The sequence below is a fragment of the Pholis gunnellus genome (assembly GCF_910591455.1).
Source record: "Pholis gunnellus genome assembly, chromosome: 20".
NCBI lineage: Eukaryota > Metazoa > Chordata > Actinopteri > Perciformes > Pholidae > Pholis > Pholis gunnellus.
In genome coordinates this window covers 12,365,360-12,383,366 of record NC_136547.1, presented here as the reverse complement: position 1 = coordinate 12,383,366, position 18,007 = coordinate 12,365,360, and the positions used below count along the sequence as shown (strand labels likewise).

Sequence of the window (18,007 nt, the reverse complement as noted above, 5' to 3'; positions counted from 1 at the left end):
CGATGCCTTCATAGTTTCCAACAGTCACTTTCGCGTCTTTTTGTTACAAAACTGACACAAGAATGACATTAGAATGTGACAAACTCAAAGCAACTATTAATGACTCACCTGCCAGAGAGATTTTTGTCAAATTGGCAACCAAAAGGTTGAACTTATTAACGGTGTATTATTGTAGAACAAAGCATAACTAGAAGATGTATTAACTGCCATTACAATTTAAAAAACATTCATTAGAGGTGCTTCAATAATAATGTGTTTTTACCAACATACTCAAACCTTAAATTAAACACAAACATCTTTCTTGACCGTTTATGGCAGTACAATGCAACCATTAATCAACATAGCAATTTATGGAACTAAAACTTGTGACTATTACTTAGGAAAAAATAAGAATACAATTTGCACAACTTTTTGCATCCATTAAAACTCAAACTTTTATATCACAGTAATGTAGAAGAGGTGAGTGAGGGTCACATTTCTTATTTCCATTTAGGAGATTTGTTTTGAACAGGCCGTTTCCAAGCCACCTCTGATTCAGCTCTGGATTGACAGCGTTAGGCCCCGCCCACCCGCGTTGACAGACAGCAGTGGGCGGGGCCAGCGCCGCCAAAGGCACGGGGGCGTTTTCGTGCGGTTTTGCGGAACGGGCCGTTGCGGTGAATGCGTGATTGAGGTCCCGCAGCTATTATTCGTTCCCCTTTTTGGGGCCGGAGTGCACGGCGCGGAGGAGCAGCCGGAGCAGGTAATATTACATCTGCTTATATTTAGTGTCTGCATGGACGGTGTCAGTGTGTGGCTTGCTTTGCATTGATATTGCCATTGTCGCCTCATCTGTCCTAGCTTCTCCGCTTGTGGAGGGTGGGATGGAGACAGACAGATGGGAACAATGATTACAAAAATGCACTTGTCTAATCAAATGTGTTCAACGCCTACGGGTAGCTAATGGATCATGACACTTCAGTTGGTGCCTTGCCAAGGTAAATCAGGACAATGACACTGGAAGAAAATGATTGGAATTATCAATTATATCAGTGTCAGTTTTTGTTGTTAGCATTGCATGCCTGACTGTTGTGAAAAAACCCAGCATATTGCAACAGACATTAAGGCCTGTTCTTGAAAGTGGCTAACAGCCATTCGATTTTGTTTAAAGATAAGAGACGACGAGATGGGGGGTTTACATAAATGTAGGCTAAGCCGACAGGACCTGAGATTTTAAATCTGTGACCTAAAACATAATTTCATCTTATCTGAAAATGTCATTCCTGCAGGCGAGGTTGTTCATAGCTTGTCCCAGTGTTGTAAGATTAGATTGTCATCTCTGAAAAAATGAGCAGAGACAGGTGCAGGGCCAAAGACTGTTATTTATTAATAAAGACAACAGTAGTGCAATGACAATAACAGCATGGCCTTGGACTCCCACGCACACACACAGTAGGGCTAAAAGAGAGATAAGCATTTGCTATAGTCTTCCTATGACTTGTGTAAAAGAATCTGTTGCTACAGAGTCCAGCTATGTTTAAAATAGATTTAAGTGCTTTTCATAGCCGGGGCTCTAAACTGCTGCCACAGTGAAAACCGGAAGACTTTACTTATTGATAAAGACCATTCGCAGGATCTGGTACCTAAAAAGCTCTTGTGCGTGTGTGTGTGTGTGTGTGTGTGTGTGTGTGTGTGTGTGTGTGTGTGTGTGTGTGTGTGTGTGTGTGTGTGTGTTTTTGCTTTCGCTTTTGTAGACTTATACTTGCGTGTCTACAAGTGTGTATGTGTGTGTGTGTGTGTGTTTTGTGTGATGTGGTGATGTCACAGCTTTGTTATAGGAACAGAGAAGCCTTGTGTCCTCATGATTAATTCATGTCCAGCTGCGGGATGGAGACAGAAGCATCCAGTCACACACAGACAGGAGCACGTACTTAAAGGAGGCTGAAATAAGTAACTACCGGCCTGGTAGCCAGGGAGACAGGAGAGACAGGTTGTCACAGAAATGGGTACCAAAGGAGACGAGACGATAAAAAAAAAAAAAAAGAGGGAACCAAAGGGGGGCTCTCATCATCGTCTCCGCTGTCTGACACGCTTTCTGGCTGTAGCAGGGAGGAGCAGAGCATCCTGCAGAGAGACACGCATCTGTTGTGTGGCTCCTCTGCATCCCTCTCCGGCTACACTCTGAATGTCAAGCCCCACTGAGCAGAACAGGCTCCGGGTCGTCATGGAGACAAGAGCAGACCCCCGCTGGAACAGAGGCAGGTAGTCACTGTGGCTCGGCCGGCCCGCTGTGAGCCGAGGAACGCCCTCTGCCGTCCACTGATTGCATCAGGCCCCACAGGGGCGGGGGGTTGTGGGGGGCTCAGCTAATAGAGCGTCTGAAGGTCTGAATGGCTTTGGATGTGAAACACTGTGGAAATGATCAGTGCACACAGTGCATTAGCTCTGGGGACGCACTCTCCTCGCCGAGTGCTGTATTTCGAGACTTTGCTTTAGGCATGTTCTCTCTCTCTGTTGCAGAGTTGACTGAGTGCATCTACTGTACAAGGCCTGGGCCAAAAATATCAAGTTCGCTGTGGGGGAATGTGCAAAGAATTATTCCAATTTTTCTTCTCTTCTTTGTTTTCATCTCTTTCGTGGACTCGACTGCCTTTCGGAGCCTCACACATCCTCTCCTCTGGCTCATTTTATTTGTCTAGTTTTGTGCCCTTTTCAGATTGTTCCATCCCATTAATCTCTCTTGCACCTCTTCTTATTGCTTTTTCTTCTTCCCAGCTCGGCCCTCCGCTCCTTTTCACCCCTGGCTGGCACTATTTTTCCTCTCTGTTGCTTTCCCAATCCCAATTCCTCTGATCTGTGTCCTCTCTTTGCCTCAATCCCAGATAATTCCCTCTCTGTGGAATTGGAAGATTGCAGCAGGCGAAAGCAAAAGAGAGATTATACAGCCAGATTAGTGGACAGGAGCAGCATACATAATCTCAGCACACTCACTGACACACACACACACACACACAGTCTCGATCTCGTGCAGACACGTGGGTCCACGTGCACAAAGCATTTGCCACTTGAATAAATGCAAAAGCACATAATCAGACACTTGTTGTTTTTCTGCAAACAGCTGTTTAACCCGCTTTCATTGCCCTCTGACCTGCAGGGTGATGAGCCATCAGCCACTGGGGGGCATCTGTCCTCTCTGTAACGTCTTCATCCTGTGAAGCTTATGGGATAGGAGTGCGTGTGCCCCTTCCCAAACACTGCAGCCCCACTGGAGTCATTTGTGCCAAAGCTGAGTTGCGTTGAAGGAGCAGAGATGGGCAGCCCGGGCTGCGAGGTGGGTCCAGCCGGGCCGGGGGAGCCAGCCTCGGAGGCCCTGTGTCCCGAGTGTGGCCAGATCCACCGCAGCTGGGAGAACCACCTTTTCAACTACCGCCTGGAAGTGGACGACGACCTGGTGTGCCACATCTGCCTGCAGCCGCTGGTGCAGCCGCTGGACACGCCGTGCGGACACACCTTCTGCGCCCGCTGCCTGCGTAGCTTCCTCCAGGAGAGGGACTTCTGCCCGCTGGACAGGACACGGCTGCAGCTGCAGGCGTGCCGCAGATCCAGCATACTGGTGCACAAGCTGCTGGACAAGATGTCCGTGTCCTGCCCTCTGACCCCCGTCTGCTCCCTCAGCATGCCACGATGTGACCTGGAGGCACACCTCAAACACAGGTAATAAAGCCTGCATACACACATAATAGATTCATGCTTTCATGAGAGCGGTGTGCAAACACTACATGCATACATTGCAACCACGATTTCACAAGCCTTAAATATGTAATGTAGCTTTGTTGTAGCTGCATTTGAATCAGTCAGACAATCAACAAAGACACTTGTTAAAAGTGTTTGACCTTTATACGTGAAAGTATTAGTCAATTGATAACTTAGTTGATTGACAGACAATGAATGTTTTCTAGCTTTGTCTTCTGTGGTAGTTAACTTAATACTTTTGGGTATTGAGTTGTTGGTCGGAGCAATCAAGCAATTTTAAGTCATCACTTTGGGCTCCACTTTCTCCATTTTCTGACATTTTGTAGACTGGACCATTCATCTATCAATGTAGAAAGTAATTGACGACTTAATTGATAATAAAGACAACACTAGTTGCCTTTATACAACCCCTCCTTCCTCACGATTGGCTCGTTTCTGCCGGTAACCTTTGAAGATATCATAGTTCTTGGTCCAGAGCGGTGAGACTTTACCCCGATCCTTGACCTTAAAGGGTTTTACTCTTTGGCTTTTGGCCTATTCGGACCAGGTGCTGTGAGACCCTGCGGGGATTATTGGGCTGTAGGTCATGTGACGGGGGATTAGTGGTTCCCTACTGCAGTCATGGGTTGACGGACCAGGAGCTCCATATTCTCATTCTGCAATCATGCTGAGCAACTTCAACACCAGAGACCTTTTCAACCATTTCTTCTGTGAGACAGCCAAAGGCAACCCTGGCCTGTGGTGAGTCGAACCTGGCGGGATGTGAGACAGCGTGACTCGGGATGGCACAAACCTTTTCTCTCACCGGCTTCCTCTACCTTTCCTTCTGAGTGTCTCTCAATGTCATTTCTTTCTTGCTCTCTCTTTCCTGCTTTTCTTTGTTGCCCTGATGATGTGTGTGTATTTGTCTATGTATCAGAGTTGTCGAAGGGAACCCAGGTTAGGCTGTTTTTGCTGTTTTTGCTGTTGTTAATGGAAGTTGTGTACATTTTGAATATGAGAGGATATCAAAATAAATGTAGAAATGTTTGTTGAATATATTCAGCAGATAGCGATTCACTTTGCTTGGTTCAAAAGAGAGGTCGACTGATAGTGGATTTTTAAAGGATCATATAATAAGGACAGTTTGGAGCAGCTATCAGCCACCTTCTGAGCATGTGTGTAATGGTGTAATAAGTACAGTTGTGAGGACTAGTATGATCAGTGTTGTAAAGTGTTTTAAAGATGGTGTCTGTTGCTAAAGAGACATCCATTTGTTGTTGACTGGCAATCAGGTGACCGCTTAACACCTCAGTGAAGTCAACAAGATTTTCCTTAATAAGCTCACGCTAACAAGCTATTGCTGGGAAGGTGTTAAAAGCTTTTCTGAGTCCTTTGTTTTTGCAGGAGACCACTGCTAAATACTTTATTTTAATTATTAATTCTTTATGTATTTAAAGCAAAACTAACTTTTACTGAATGGCAGCCGCTGTGGCTAGTTACAATTACAGGAAAACATGAAATGGTAAAACATATAGTGTTACAGTAGCACGAGTAGAGAAGACATCGTTTGAAGTCAGTGAACGGACTCGGTTAATAACATGAGTTACACATCAATATATGTCTAAAGTTAGCCAAAGTTAGCTAACATTAGCCACCGTAATCCACTGGTCACACCAGACTAAAGAGGCTTTAGCAGCAAAACCCAGTCTACGTGAGCAGGGGTGCGTTTTGCTGCTTATAAATGTAACTTTTCATTTGTGAGAAGATGAATGTTTCAAAATTCACATAGTTGCACTTTAAGAGAAGGCAGAGTTCTCTCTTCACTGTACAGCGGCAGCCAAATCAAGCTTTATCGTCAACAGTCTCCTTGTTAATCAATCACATCTGCAGAAGGGTACATCTCAGCGAAGGTTGCGCACATTATGTGGGTGTAGAGAAGACAAGGAAAGATGGTTCGAGAGCGATCGAACAAGGTCACTGTGAGGATTAACGTGACATTCTTTAGTAAAGATGAAAACTCTGGCCAACGTGGGTTTGATGCTCCCCTATCCTGCAGACTTAAGGTCTAAGATAACAGGAGCCAAGAGAGGGACCGGTCACTGGACTGGATTAGATTAAAAGATGAGAGTGCCAAGCCACAGTGTTCCACCGTGATCAAGGTGGGCTGGTTGATCTTATTACTGATGGTGTGAGAACTGAGGGACTTTCACTGTTCTTAAAAAAGGCTCCACATGAGCTCCACCCGTTCCAGTTTTACATATTGGTTAAAAAAGATGATCCTTTTTTCTCGTCTTGGTCTTGAAGGGAAAGAGTCAAAGGCAGATGTTGAAGAAAATACAACAGCAATATTTTAAATATAGCAAGAGCAAAGAATCGTGGGACAGCAAAGTCAGTTTTCCATGGTCCTGTTTTCTAAGAAGAAAGGTAATGAAGTGTAGAAGCATTTAAATTATTTAACCAGCTTATAGCAGCCACTTAGAGTAAATACTTAGGAGTCAATTAAGGGTGACACCACATTGATCCCTTGTGTCTGTCTGTGTTTATATTTAATTGTCTTACAGTAAAGACTTTCTATTTGTGGGACGTAATTGATGCATCTGTCTCCACCAGAGTTGTGTTCGTTTTCATGGAGAGAAAATCTCAGACGGGCTGAACTTTTTGCAACTCACCTATCTGTCATTAAAGAATTATTTAAGTCATTTATAAAGCAAAAGTACTTAACTTAAACTGGTTTTCGCTTCTGAAATGTGAATATTTGTATCTGTTTTGTATCTTTGTAAATTGAATATTTTCAGGTTTTAGACTGTTCGTTGGTGGAAACAAGCAAACTCAAGAGTCGTGGATTTAGAATTTCCCTAGTTTCAATTCATTTTGAAAAAAACAATTGGTAGAAAATGTGTTTTCACAGCCTACACATGTATACATGTGTTTGACATGGAAAGCACACAGATATATACGCAATTTACACAATATACATATGGTAACATACCCACATGTAGAAATATCCCCTCATATCTTATAATAATAATCTTTAGTGCACTCCTGCATCAAATGAATATAAAGAAATCAAGATTTGCAGGAATTATATCAGCGAGCCTCCATCATTGAGACCTTTCCAACAAAAATCTCTTCTTCACTGAATCCCTCCCAGCTCCACGAGACCGTGCACTCTGACCTTCTCTAACGAGGGGACACACAAAAAGAGACTCTCCCTGATGGGATCAGTTGCATCACGTTAAATAAACTGATGCTGAACCTGATTTTCTTTACACGTCAGATGGACTAACAAACTGACGCCTGTTGCTTGGTGAAAGGTGTCCCGGGACGAGGTGTCAGCAGACCAACGTGGAAGGCCTGCGATGTGAGAGCGGGGATGAGCGAGCAATGGTGACCAGCCCTCCCAGGTCGCCCCGCTCCCCGCAGACAGAGCTGAGGGACCGCACACCCTCTCCACCCTCCGGACCTAATGACACCAGCGGCAATGGGCCCGTGTGGACGGACGACGCCGGCCTCGACAACCCTGCCTTTGAGGAGAGCACGGAGGAAGAAAGTGAGTGGATCCGCTGGCCTTGTACGAAGTGAAGAGATTTAGGTTCTTAATGCAGTTTAGATTGAGACAAAAATGATGAGAAACAGAAGAAATGGCATCCCCGTCTTCATGCCCCTCTGTCTCTAGGTGTGATAGGGTTGGAGTGTGTGGTCCCCAGGGTGAAGCGGCCCCTCAGCAATCCCTGCATCCATCTCCTCCGCTCTGTCAGCTCCACCTCCTCCGGCTGGGACTGCCCCGAGTCGCCGCCTCTCTCCGCTGAAGAGGGTATGACATCACTTCCTTTGTTTATCTGAGCATCTTCCTAAAGGGCTGAATACTAGAGATCGGAGATATTGCAGCTACTTGCGCTGTAAGAGCTGTAATCTTAGACGACCGGATAACCACATTCCGGCAACATTAGGAAGATGTGGAAATTAGATTTAGAAATGCAGCTTTTGTAATGTCATCTGTTTGTCCATGAAGGCTGTGTGAAGTTGCCCTCGCTTCCTGAAGGAGAGATAACTGCCATAGAGGTCCACCGGGCGAACCCGTACGTTGAGCTGGGCATCAGTGTGGTCGGGGGAAACGAGACGCCTCTCATCAACATCGTGATTCAGGAAGTGTACAGAGACGGGGTCATCGCACGAGACGGGAGGCTGCTGGCCGGGGATCAGATACTACAGGTGAAACCAGATTTGGCCGATTTAGGGCTTCGTTTGAATTATTAGTGGTTGTTGTCACTCAAGATTTGGTAGTAGCTGTTATGGCAGACAGTAGTACAGTATTGTATAATATAATAGTGATTTACTACCTTTTGTATGTATCTGAATTATTTTTTCTATCCTATAACTCGTAAAATATCTTGTTCACTGTCTCCAAAATCCACTGTCTATTATTATTCTACCTATACTATTTAAAGGTACTCTAATCAATATTTTTACATTTATAATGGATCACATTACTACTTGTACGTGAGAGGGGTTGCTCATAAAGTCATATACACATAAAGGGATCATCCAGCTCTGCAGTTTCTCCTCGACTCTGAGGAGCATTTTAGCATCTTTAGCTCATTGTTTTGGTTTTAAGGCCCACAACTTTAATGTTTTGTTTCACTCTCACCGCTTTCATCAACCTTATTCTCAGTCGCAGCAGACAGCTGTTTTCAGGAAGGCAGACAATCTAAGACTGCCTGGTGAAGATAGTGGAGCATTTAGCAACTAAAGAACCAAATATTTTTCTCAAAACACAAATGTGAGTGAATATTGGACTTACATTTGTAAGAAGACTTCAAATAAATGCTAATGTCATTGACCAAAAAAATCAATTAATGCAGGCTTCAACACTAAATGACCATCCTTTCCTCTGACTTATTTTTCTCCCAAGGTGAACAATGTGGACATCAGTAACGTCCCCCACAGTTTGGCCCGCTCTACACTGGCACGCCCCTGCACCGCTTTGCAGCTGACTGTGCTCAGGGAGCGTCGTTGTTCCTCCCGGGCGCCTCCCTCCTCTTCCTCCTCCACCCCGGCTGTGCCCCACGCCCCTTGCTCCACCCCTGAGGGCGCCCCGTCCAGCCCCGCTACCCTGAGAATCACCCTACACAAGAAGGACTCCACAGAGCAGCTCGGCATTAAGCTGGTAAGGCGAACAGATGAGTCAGGGGTGTTTGTGTTGGATCTGTTGGAAGGAGGCCTGGCAGCGAAGGATGGCAGACTGAGGAGTAATGACCGTGTGTTGGCGGTCAATGACCAGGACCTACGCCACGGCACCCCGGAGCAGGCTGCACAGATCATACAGGTGGGGGTTTCACTAAGTCACGAAGGCTTCTTTTGGTATTGTTTAGAAGGGAAAACATGAACAACAAAGTAGCAAATGTGAGTGAGAAGTAAGGCCCCTAAAAGACTCGAACTCTGTCTTCATAGGCGAGTGGAGAGCGAGTCCACCTGCTGATTGGCCGACCCACCAAACCAACTCCTCCTCCACCGCCAAAGTCAAGCTCCACCAGAGACCTCTACTGCCTTGATCACTTCCTGCCTAACCACAGCGCTACCCCGAGCCCTGTGCCAATACACCTCTCCCGCACCAGCACTCACAGAGTGAGCGAACGTGTTATATGCGTGTGTTTGTCCACATGGGTCCGATTGTGTGTTTGGGGGTATTTTGACAGTTTTGTATGATTTTGCATCACTGACATGTAAGTGTTTGCATTTTAATATTACGTGGGAGGAATGTAGTTAATGATGCAGTGTGATCAGGGCTCATCATTTTTTCAGTTTTTTTGTTTTTTGTCAAATAATGTATTGCTATTTAGTTCAAATATGGAATAACAGGTGAATTTCAGTGAGAAAAACAGACTTTGAAACATTTAATTAGTATTAAAAACACCATTTGTTTTCCCCTTACTTTTTATTTAATCAATTTAAACAAGTTGGCTCCTTTAAAAGATGTGGGTAATGTTTGGTGAAAATGAGTAAAAACAATGCATAGAGTAAGTACGCATTTCTGTGTTAGTGACTGAAACTGTGTTTGTTTGTGCGTGTGTTGCCTCTGTGTGATTATACCCAGGACCTTTCCCAGTGTGTGACCTGTAAAGAGAAACACATCACTGTGAAGAAGGAGCCCCTCGAGTCTCTAGGCATGACTGTCGCAGGAGGGCGGGGCAGTAAGAGCGGGGAGCTGCCAATCTTTGTGACCAGCGTCCAACCACACGGCTGCTTGTCGAGGGACGGGCGAATCAAACGAGGTGAGCACTCCCTCAGAAATGACCAGAACAGGACCGAATCAGATCAAAAACATTGCATCAGAAACTACAGCGTTTTTCTTCCTCTCTCATCCAGGTGATGTCCTGCTGAGTATTAACGGGCAGGACTTAACGTACCTGAGCCACAGCGAGGCAGTGGGCACCCTGAAGGCCAGCGCTGCCTCGCCCTCGGTGCAGCTGCGGGTGCTGGAGGTCAGCATGGTGGAAGAGCTCGACCCCGACGAGCTGCTGCCTCACACGCATGACAGTGACTTTGATGCCAACTGGTCCCCTTCGTGGGTCATGTGGCTGGGCTTACCAAGGTGAGCGTGTGAATGTTCTGGATTTCAATGGGCTTTTGTGGCGTTTGAATATTATGATGTAATGCTTTGATGCATTGATATGACTTGCTATGAATCCCTTTACAGGCCGTCCTGAATGTACTTGTTGTCATGTGAGGTTGTGGCAATGATCGGGTGTCAAGTTGAACTCTGACACGAGCACGAACAGGTTTCTACCTGCTTCAGACCGATACTGAGAGTGCTTCCTCTATTTTCCACTTTTTCTTCTTGGTGCCTCAATGATATTAACATATGAGATGATAAACATGTTTTTATATATATATATATATATATATATATATATATATATATATATAAAATATATATATATATATATATATCAGTGCATGATATTGTTTGTCCGTGTTAATTATTCAAATGTTCAGGCTTGGACTGGGCTTTGGGTTTATTGTTATTTTGATTGTCTGGTGAGATATCATTTTATAATTAATACAATTATTTATATATTTTATATTATTACAAATAAAAATATGTTATTGTTGTTGTTTTTTAAATAAGGGTATCATGGTCTGTTCAACTGGATAAAACTAGATCCAGAAATTGTTGATAACAGGTGAAACTACCCCACATGCAGATATTTTCCACTTCTTTTAATAGATTTTAAGAGTCACAATAGACATTTATTAAAAGATGAAGCAGCGACTTTGCTCCTTGAAGGACAGAGACCATCTGTACTATCACTTCTCTCTGTTCTCCTCCTGCAGCTACCTGCACAGTAGTCACGAGATTGTGCTGCGGAGGAGCCACCCGGGCAGCTGGGGCTTCAGCATCGTTGGGGGATACGAGGAAAGTCACGGCAACCAGGCCTTCTTTATCAAGACCATCGTCCTCGGCACACCTGCGTACTACGACGGCCGCCTCAAGTGAGTCATCAGTTGTTCATCACGTGACAGTCTGCGGCTTCTATTAGCGGTGACATGGTGGTGAATTAGCAGGTAGATAAACTGTGACCTCCAGTTGGTGATTGATAAGGGTGGCGTGATGATAAGCCACGCCTACTGAGTTTATTATTTTCTGTGTTCATTCATTCTTTTTGTTTCTTTGGAGACATTTAGGGTCCTGCATTTGTGTATCAGTTGTAAAAGGTTCAAATATTCCCCGTACGTCTTATTTTTCTCTCTTCTATATTGTTTCATTTTTGTATTGAACTTGATAGGCATGCCCTTTTTGCTCTGTCATCGGGTATCTTATCTATCGTCATAATGCAATCAGCTCCCAATAAAACTAAAATGATTCAGTTTGACATATGATATATAACTTATTATAGAATTATATAAATGCATTATCTATCTCAGGTTCAAAACAAGCTATGTAAACCCTGTTCTGCATTTCAAAAGTAGAGGTAGAACATGTGGTGAGTGGACACTTCTCTGGAGGATTCACTAATTAATCAGAAAGTTTTACATCATGTCCCAAAGATATATTTCTGTTCAATTTAAATTGCCACAAATGAACTGAGCTACATTGTTGCCCAAAAACTATTAGAAACACACCAATAAGCACCTTTGCACCGAGTCATTATAATGAGCATGTACACATTTATTTTCAGTCAATCTTACATACACCATCCTGCTGTCAGAAATACTAGAAGACTAAATGTGTATTTGCGCTTGTTTAAATGATTTTTGCTGAAATGTATAGTTCCCATCCATTTACTTAACCTATTAAAAATTAAATATACTTATAAAAGATTTACATCTTTGTAGGATTGAACGGACTCGGGGCTGAGAGCCAAAGAAAGGATCAGAAAGTATTGACAAATGCACTAATGCATTTGTGGTCTAACTAACTGCAACCAACAATTATTTTCGGTATATATTTATATGATTGTTTCTGTGATTTATCAAATTACGTTTGGTCTAAATGTCAGGAAATGTCCATCACAATTTCTCAGAGGTGATGTCTTTAAATATGCTGTTATATCTGATTAACAGTCAAAGATATTCACTTAACTATTAGAGAAAACTTATAAAAAACAGTAAATATTCCCATAAGAGATGCTGGAACTTCATTCTTTCATTCATTCTAATAAACACCAAATATCTTCATCATTCCATAATGTAGAGCTGTTTGAATGGCATGTCACGTCAAGCTGTCGGTTTCCTGTTTAATATACATACTGACTTGTGGCGTCACTCTAGGTGTGGGGATATGATCGTGGCAGTCAACGGCCTGTCGACAGCAGGAATGAGCCACTCAGCGCTGGTGCCCATGCTGAAGGAGCAGCGCAGCCGGGTGGCGCTTACTGTGGTCTCCTGGCCTGGCAGCCTGGTATAGCCGGGCCAGACAGGCCATAAGCAGGCTGCGCACCACACCGAGTCCACCCAGAATGTTCTATATTGGGAACGACCTTGGCCAAAGTGAACTGGTACACGCTACTGTACATCGCTCCATAACGGGCTTAATCCAGGACCAAAAGCATTCAGAACTGTAGTAGACCCAGCAGGACCAAGCCTGTCCTGTCCAGGTGGGACCTGATCCAGATCGTGGCACCACGTCACTCGACAGACTGCACTCACAAACGCACTGCTGTGTTCATATGGTCATGTTGTCATCACTCCCGCAGGGAGAAATGGTACTGCAACTGTTAACAGGCGATCTGTGCTGTGCTCACCTCACCAGGCAGTTGTAGAATCCAGGGCCGTATTCAGCTGGATGCATCGTTGCAGGTAGAGATAGAATATTAAACCTTAAAAAGTAGCCTTTGATCCTCTGTCATCTAGGGTAACGACCTGTAATCACTAGATTTTCTGCAACATCAGCGCTGCATCCAGCTGAGGAAGCCTCAGGCCTTATTAGAAACCTGCCGCACCCTGGGGGCTCAACTGCCCGAAGGCCTCATCACCATGACAAACCAGCTGTCCCATCAGCTGGAGTTTTATACATGTGTGTGAATGTGTGTTCTGATTGTTTAATAAACATTTCCGTCGAAGGATTAATGGCTCCACAGCGTGCTTTTAAACCTTGCGGGTGGGAATTCTCATGCTTCTATGAAAGAGGGCTAGTATATAGTGCTGTGTTAACGAGGCTTTATTGTCATAAACAAAGTATATTTAACAAAAAAAGATGGGATTTGCATCACCATTAATTAACACATCCAAGCAGATATTCATATAATGCAGCCTCAAGATTCCTCATCCTTTAAAGTTGTGTTGCGCAGCTTCTCAGAGAGCTTGTTGGTCTCTGCTCGTTCGGCTGCAGCTGCCACACTGACCTGCAGAGCCTTACGCCAGGGCTGGTTCTTCTTAGGATGCAGTTTCTGCAAGGGCGACACAAATAAAAATGCATACAAGGACGAGGCAAGAAAAGACAAACTCACTGTTAAAAGTTGACAAGGACACATTACCTTCAGCTTTTTCTTAGCTGGGTCATGCACCACTCCATGTCGCCACAGGCTCTCCTGATTAATAATGAGAACAGTTACCAACTACACTGCATCAGGAATGCAATAGATCAAGACAAACTAAATATAAAAAAGACACGGTGTGTAGTTTCACTTTTTAATGTGCTCGTTTTTTTTAATATCTGCCACCATGAAAGTATAATACTGCAACAGAGTTTGTGCTGCTCAAAATACATTTTAAAACTTGAATATGCAGTTCAGCTTTTTACCCTTTCCTCTGTAGAAAATAGTTCCAGATAAAAACCTGTATTCCATACGGCAAGGTCATCATTGCTGCCATTCAAAATGTAGTTTCTCTGAGCACTACCAACTAAATATATTCACCTCTTGTTGTATTTGGGGTTGCAGCAAAGTGTCAATGTGCAGATGATGTCAAGTAAAAGCCAAACCATCAGCATGACCGCAACCAACTAGTTTGAGATAGACACTTAATATCATTGAATTAAAGTGAAAGTTTACCTTCATGGCGAAGCTTTTCTCACAGCCAGCATATGCACAGCTAAAGGGCTTCTTGCCCTCATGGTCGCCCAGCACATGATTCTCCAAGTTGAAGCGACGAGTGAACCTTTTACCACAGTCTCGCTTTGGGCACAACAGCTTCCTCCTCTCCCCGGAGTGGACACGCAGCTCATGCTGGCGCAAGAACCACGCATTGCTAAACAGCTTTTTGCACTCTCCACACGGCACCTTGACTGAGAACAAAGTCATTAAAATACAGTTGCTTTGCATCATAGGGTATGCAATGCACTGCAACACTTTACACATTCATACCTTTGTGTTCTTTTCTGTGCTTCAGATATTCTGTCCAAGTCTTTCCATGGAAGGGACATGCTTCAATCTCACAAGGGTAACCTGCATCAGAGAGTTCTGTTAAACACATGCCAATTAAAAAAGGTATTAAAAAAAAATGTAAATACAAAAAAAGATTCTGGTCATCAACCAACCTTCATGCACCTTCACATGATGCTTTAGTTTTCCATGAGAGGGAAGTTCTCTTGTGCAGCCACTGATAGTACAACTACATCAAAAGATAATGATTTGGTTTGAGATGGCCAAGAACAGATACAAATTTCAGTTATTCTTATATCGGACGTTTAGCCACTCACTGAAACAGCAGAAGCTGGTGTTGCTCACACTTATGGGCTTTCAGTTGGTTCCTCTTGTTGAAATCCATTCCACAGCCCTGATGGTCGCACTGAAAGACAATAGGCCCAAAAGCAAGCCAGTGCATCTTAGTAAAACCCAACAAGAAATAAGCCAAACAGAAGAAAACATTAAGATTGTTGTACTTGATATCGCTTCTCCTGGTGCTGGTGCACTCGAGCCATGTGGTTCTTCATGCTGGCATTTGTGACAAAGACCTCGGAGCATCCGTCAGCCAGACACCTGGAGACCAGAGCAGGTAACCGTTCAAAGCAAACACAAAGGTTACATTTGACCATTTCAAATAGTAAATAGAGGCTTACTTGTGTGGTTTCTCCCCACTGTGATTGAGCTCATGTCTGGTGAGTTGATAACGAGTGCAAAAGCTCTTGTCACAGTCCTCACAGGAGAACGGTTTCTGAAGTTGGGGAAACATTTGACACATATTCCCACCAATGTTAACTGGACAATTAAAACACATGAACTGTTATGATATGTCCACTTGGTCTTTCTCGTGTCATGTGCTCCGTTTGGCTTCTAGTAGTTCACTTACCAATCCAGTGTGTTTGCAAAGATGAGCCTCTAGCTTCCATGATTTACTGAATGTCGCTTGACAATCAAAAAAAGAGCAAACGTAGCTTTTTTGACTTTGCAACCTCTCCCCCATCTTTAATAAGATATCCTAGATGTGGTGTTGTGGTCACAGACAAATTGTTGTAAAGGGGCAGGACACTTACTGACCTACAACCAGTAGCTCACCTGTGATTAATTTAACTTATTGGACCGTACCAATTAAGAGCAGGAGAGGGGGTGTCCTACTTCACTGAAACTGAAGAATATGCAATGGATTTGAGATTTAATGATGTTTACTGCAATAAATGGATATGCAAAACTTTACACACCTTTACAACTAATGTTCAGCTGTGCAGGATTGTAGCACAGGTGATGCATGTAAACTGCTAGAAAATGATTTAGGCCACTGAATTTAATAGTGATCCCACTGATACTCAGACATAAACTTCCATGACTCTGTCCTCCACATTGATTGATTCAGGCTTTAAAAATGTCACCCAGGCTCCTTGCAGTAGGATATGTGTCCCTATCTGCTGATCTGCTGTGTGTACATGGTGCGCAAGCAGGGAGAGAGGCGACTGTCTGTCTCCATTAATCACACACACACACAGACTTTACTGCTCTAATCTTAATCTTATCAACGCTCCAGTATTGTTTTCTGATAGGTGTGATTTATTGTTGTCAGAAAATAGTCTTCAGTTAGATCCTTGGTGACCCACAAATGTGAAGCTAAAGCGGCCTTTCTCAGCTGTTAGAGCGGCATTATGTTTGAAAGAAGAAATGGCACATTCTTCCTCTTACAAATGGAAAATTCAATTCACAATCAATGAGACCCACCCTTGCTAAATTCACTACACTGAGGGGGCAAGCTGCTACAGTCGTACATGATCTGGTATGATCAGTAGCTAATGTTAGCTAACTTTAGGCACATTTTGCTGTACATTACTTTGTCACTTTGCTCGCGTTATGACCCTCCACTTGTAATATTTTAGCTAAATGCTGCACAGTGGTTTGTGTTCAGAAAAGGTCACACAGTGTAACATTAAAGCTAGACTAACTTTAGCTGAACAGTAGCCACTGTGGCCACAAGTAACAAGAACAGGATAGCAGCTAAAACTTGGTGTAACAGTAGCATAAGTAGAGAAGAGTCATAAAAACAGCAAAGTGACTCAGTTATAAAGCAATATCTCTCTAAGTTAACTTACATCAGCTAACATTAGCCATTAATGGTCATAAATGCTAAAACTATGTAACTTTTTTACTGGTTACATGCTAAAACATTGTGCAACAGTAGAGAACATTCATTAAATCAACAAAACAACCTGTTAGCAATGTCTGCTTAAAGTTTGCTAACGTCAGTTGAGATTAGCCACCATAAACTAGCTAACTGGTCATACCAGACCAAGTTTATGAATTAATTCAACTTTAAGTAAAGAAATAATGCAACATTTTTAAGGCTCTAGAAAAAAGACAGAGACTGACAATCCGATAACACTATCTGCTTGTCCAAACATTAGAGATCACCCTCTGAGCCCATGCCATGCTCTCATGTGAAACCTTTGACTGACTTTTGTGAATAAGGCCTATTGAGAGCCTGTTGGGCGTTACCTCGGTGCCCTCCCACGCTTCAGGTAAGCATGCCTGGGTCAGTTGAGACCATTATCAGCCTCCTGCTCTTCTCATCCGGTCCCTCCCACCCCCTCCACCTCTGCTGTCAGGGCCGGGATCAATACAGCTGGCCCAATATCCACATATATGACCATGCCTCCCCCCCCCCCCCCCCCTTCCCCCCGGTCTCTGATAACCACACAGACTCTATCACCCCACCTATCACACACAGAGATACAGCATGCACTCTGTTTGGCCTGCTGTGGGATTTCCTTGTGCCTTTGTCAAAGCTCCAGGCCTTTCCCAAACACACGCACACACATCATGTGGACATACGCTGTCTCACCCACGCTTTCATCACTGTCACAGATATTACCTTCAAGACCACTGAGAGTCTTTTTTCTTCAAAGAGTAGGAGAGTAGGATGAATGGTGAGGCCTTGGAGGGAGGTATAGAGATCAGATACAGAAAGTAATGACATCTCATATGTGGTGGATTTTTCAGGTATTTGATGCTACTATAGTGTACTTATATTCCATTTAATATCAGAGGGAAGTATTGTACATTTTACTCAACAACAGGTATCTTCTAAATGATATAGTCCATATGAAAAATGTTTCTGACAGCACAAGTTACTTTCAGATTGAACTTAATTAGCTCAACCTAGACCTGCCACAACACTGAAATACTGCTAACACATGAATGCATCAACAAGAACAATAATCAGGTGGTCAGATCAATTTTATTTATCACAAGTGTACCTCAAGGGGCTTTACAATCTTTATTATATGTAAATCATCATGCATGTATTAGAACACTGGGTCCATTCTGCATTACGTGTGCGTTTGTGGATTATTTTGGAATAACCAGGACACAGTTTGTGGAAAGTCACATTGCTGTTGAAATGTTTCAATGCTTTGAGCAGCTCAAATTAA

At 43.5% G+C, this 18,007-nt stretch overlaps 2 protein-coding genes across 2 annotated transcripts; one reads left to right on the top strand and one right to left on the bottom strand.

Annotated features, from left to right (window-relative positions):
• Positions 1-691: 691 nt before the first annotated feature.
• On the top strand, positions 692-13,269 carry lnx2a (ligand of numb-protein X 2a). The gene is made up of 11 exons (XM_079181093.1): positions 692-742; positions 3,134-3,693; positions 7,029-7,264; positions 7,391-7,528; positions 7,727-7,926; positions 8,627-9,040; positions 9,166-9,339; positions 9,809-9,986; positions 10,081-10,306; positions 11,050-11,208; positions 12,487-13,269. Exons 2-11 carry the CDS (start codon positions 3,290-3,292, stop codon positions 12,620-12,622), a joined length of 2,265 nt encoding a protein of 754 aa, XP_079037219.1. The 5' UTR covers positions 692-742; positions 3,134-3,289; the 3' UTR covers positions 12,623-13,269.
• Positions 13,270-13,469: 200 nt separating this feature from the next.
• On the bottom strand, positions 13,470-15,593 carry gtf3ab (general transcription factor IIIA, b; the record flags this gene model as incomplete). The annotated part of the gene is made up of 9 exons (XM_079181825.1): positions 15,445-15,593; positions 15,215-15,309; positions 15,038-15,134; positions 14,855-14,943; positions 14,693-14,766; positions 14,520-14,600; positions 14,208-14,440; positions 13,692-13,745; positions 13,470-13,604 (listed from the first exon to the last, which is right to left on the bottom strand). The coding sequence occupies exons 1-9, from the start codon at positions 15,556-15,558 to the stop codon at positions 13,470-13,472; spliced, it is 972 nt and encodes a 323-aa protein (XP_079037951.1). The 5' UTR covers positions 15,559-15,593.
• Positions 15,594-18,007: the final 2,414 nt, after the last annotated feature.

What these genes read in the sequence shown, in the direction of transcription:
- lnx2a (XM_079181093.1), top strand. Translation starts at nt 3,290, where the DNA reads ATGGGCAGCCCGGGCTGCGAGGTGGGTCCAGCCGGGCCGGGGGAGCCA. An exon ending in CCGGGGATCAGATACTACAG is followed by an intron (nt 7,927 to 8,626) that starts GTGAAACCAGAT and finishes TTTTCTCCCAAG; the next exon opens with GTGAACAATGTGGACATCAG. An exon ending in ATGTGGCTGGGCTTACCAAG is followed by an intron (nt 10,307 to 11,049) that starts GTGAGCGTGTGA and finishes CTCCTCCTGCAG; the next exon opens with CTACCTGCACAGTAGTCACG.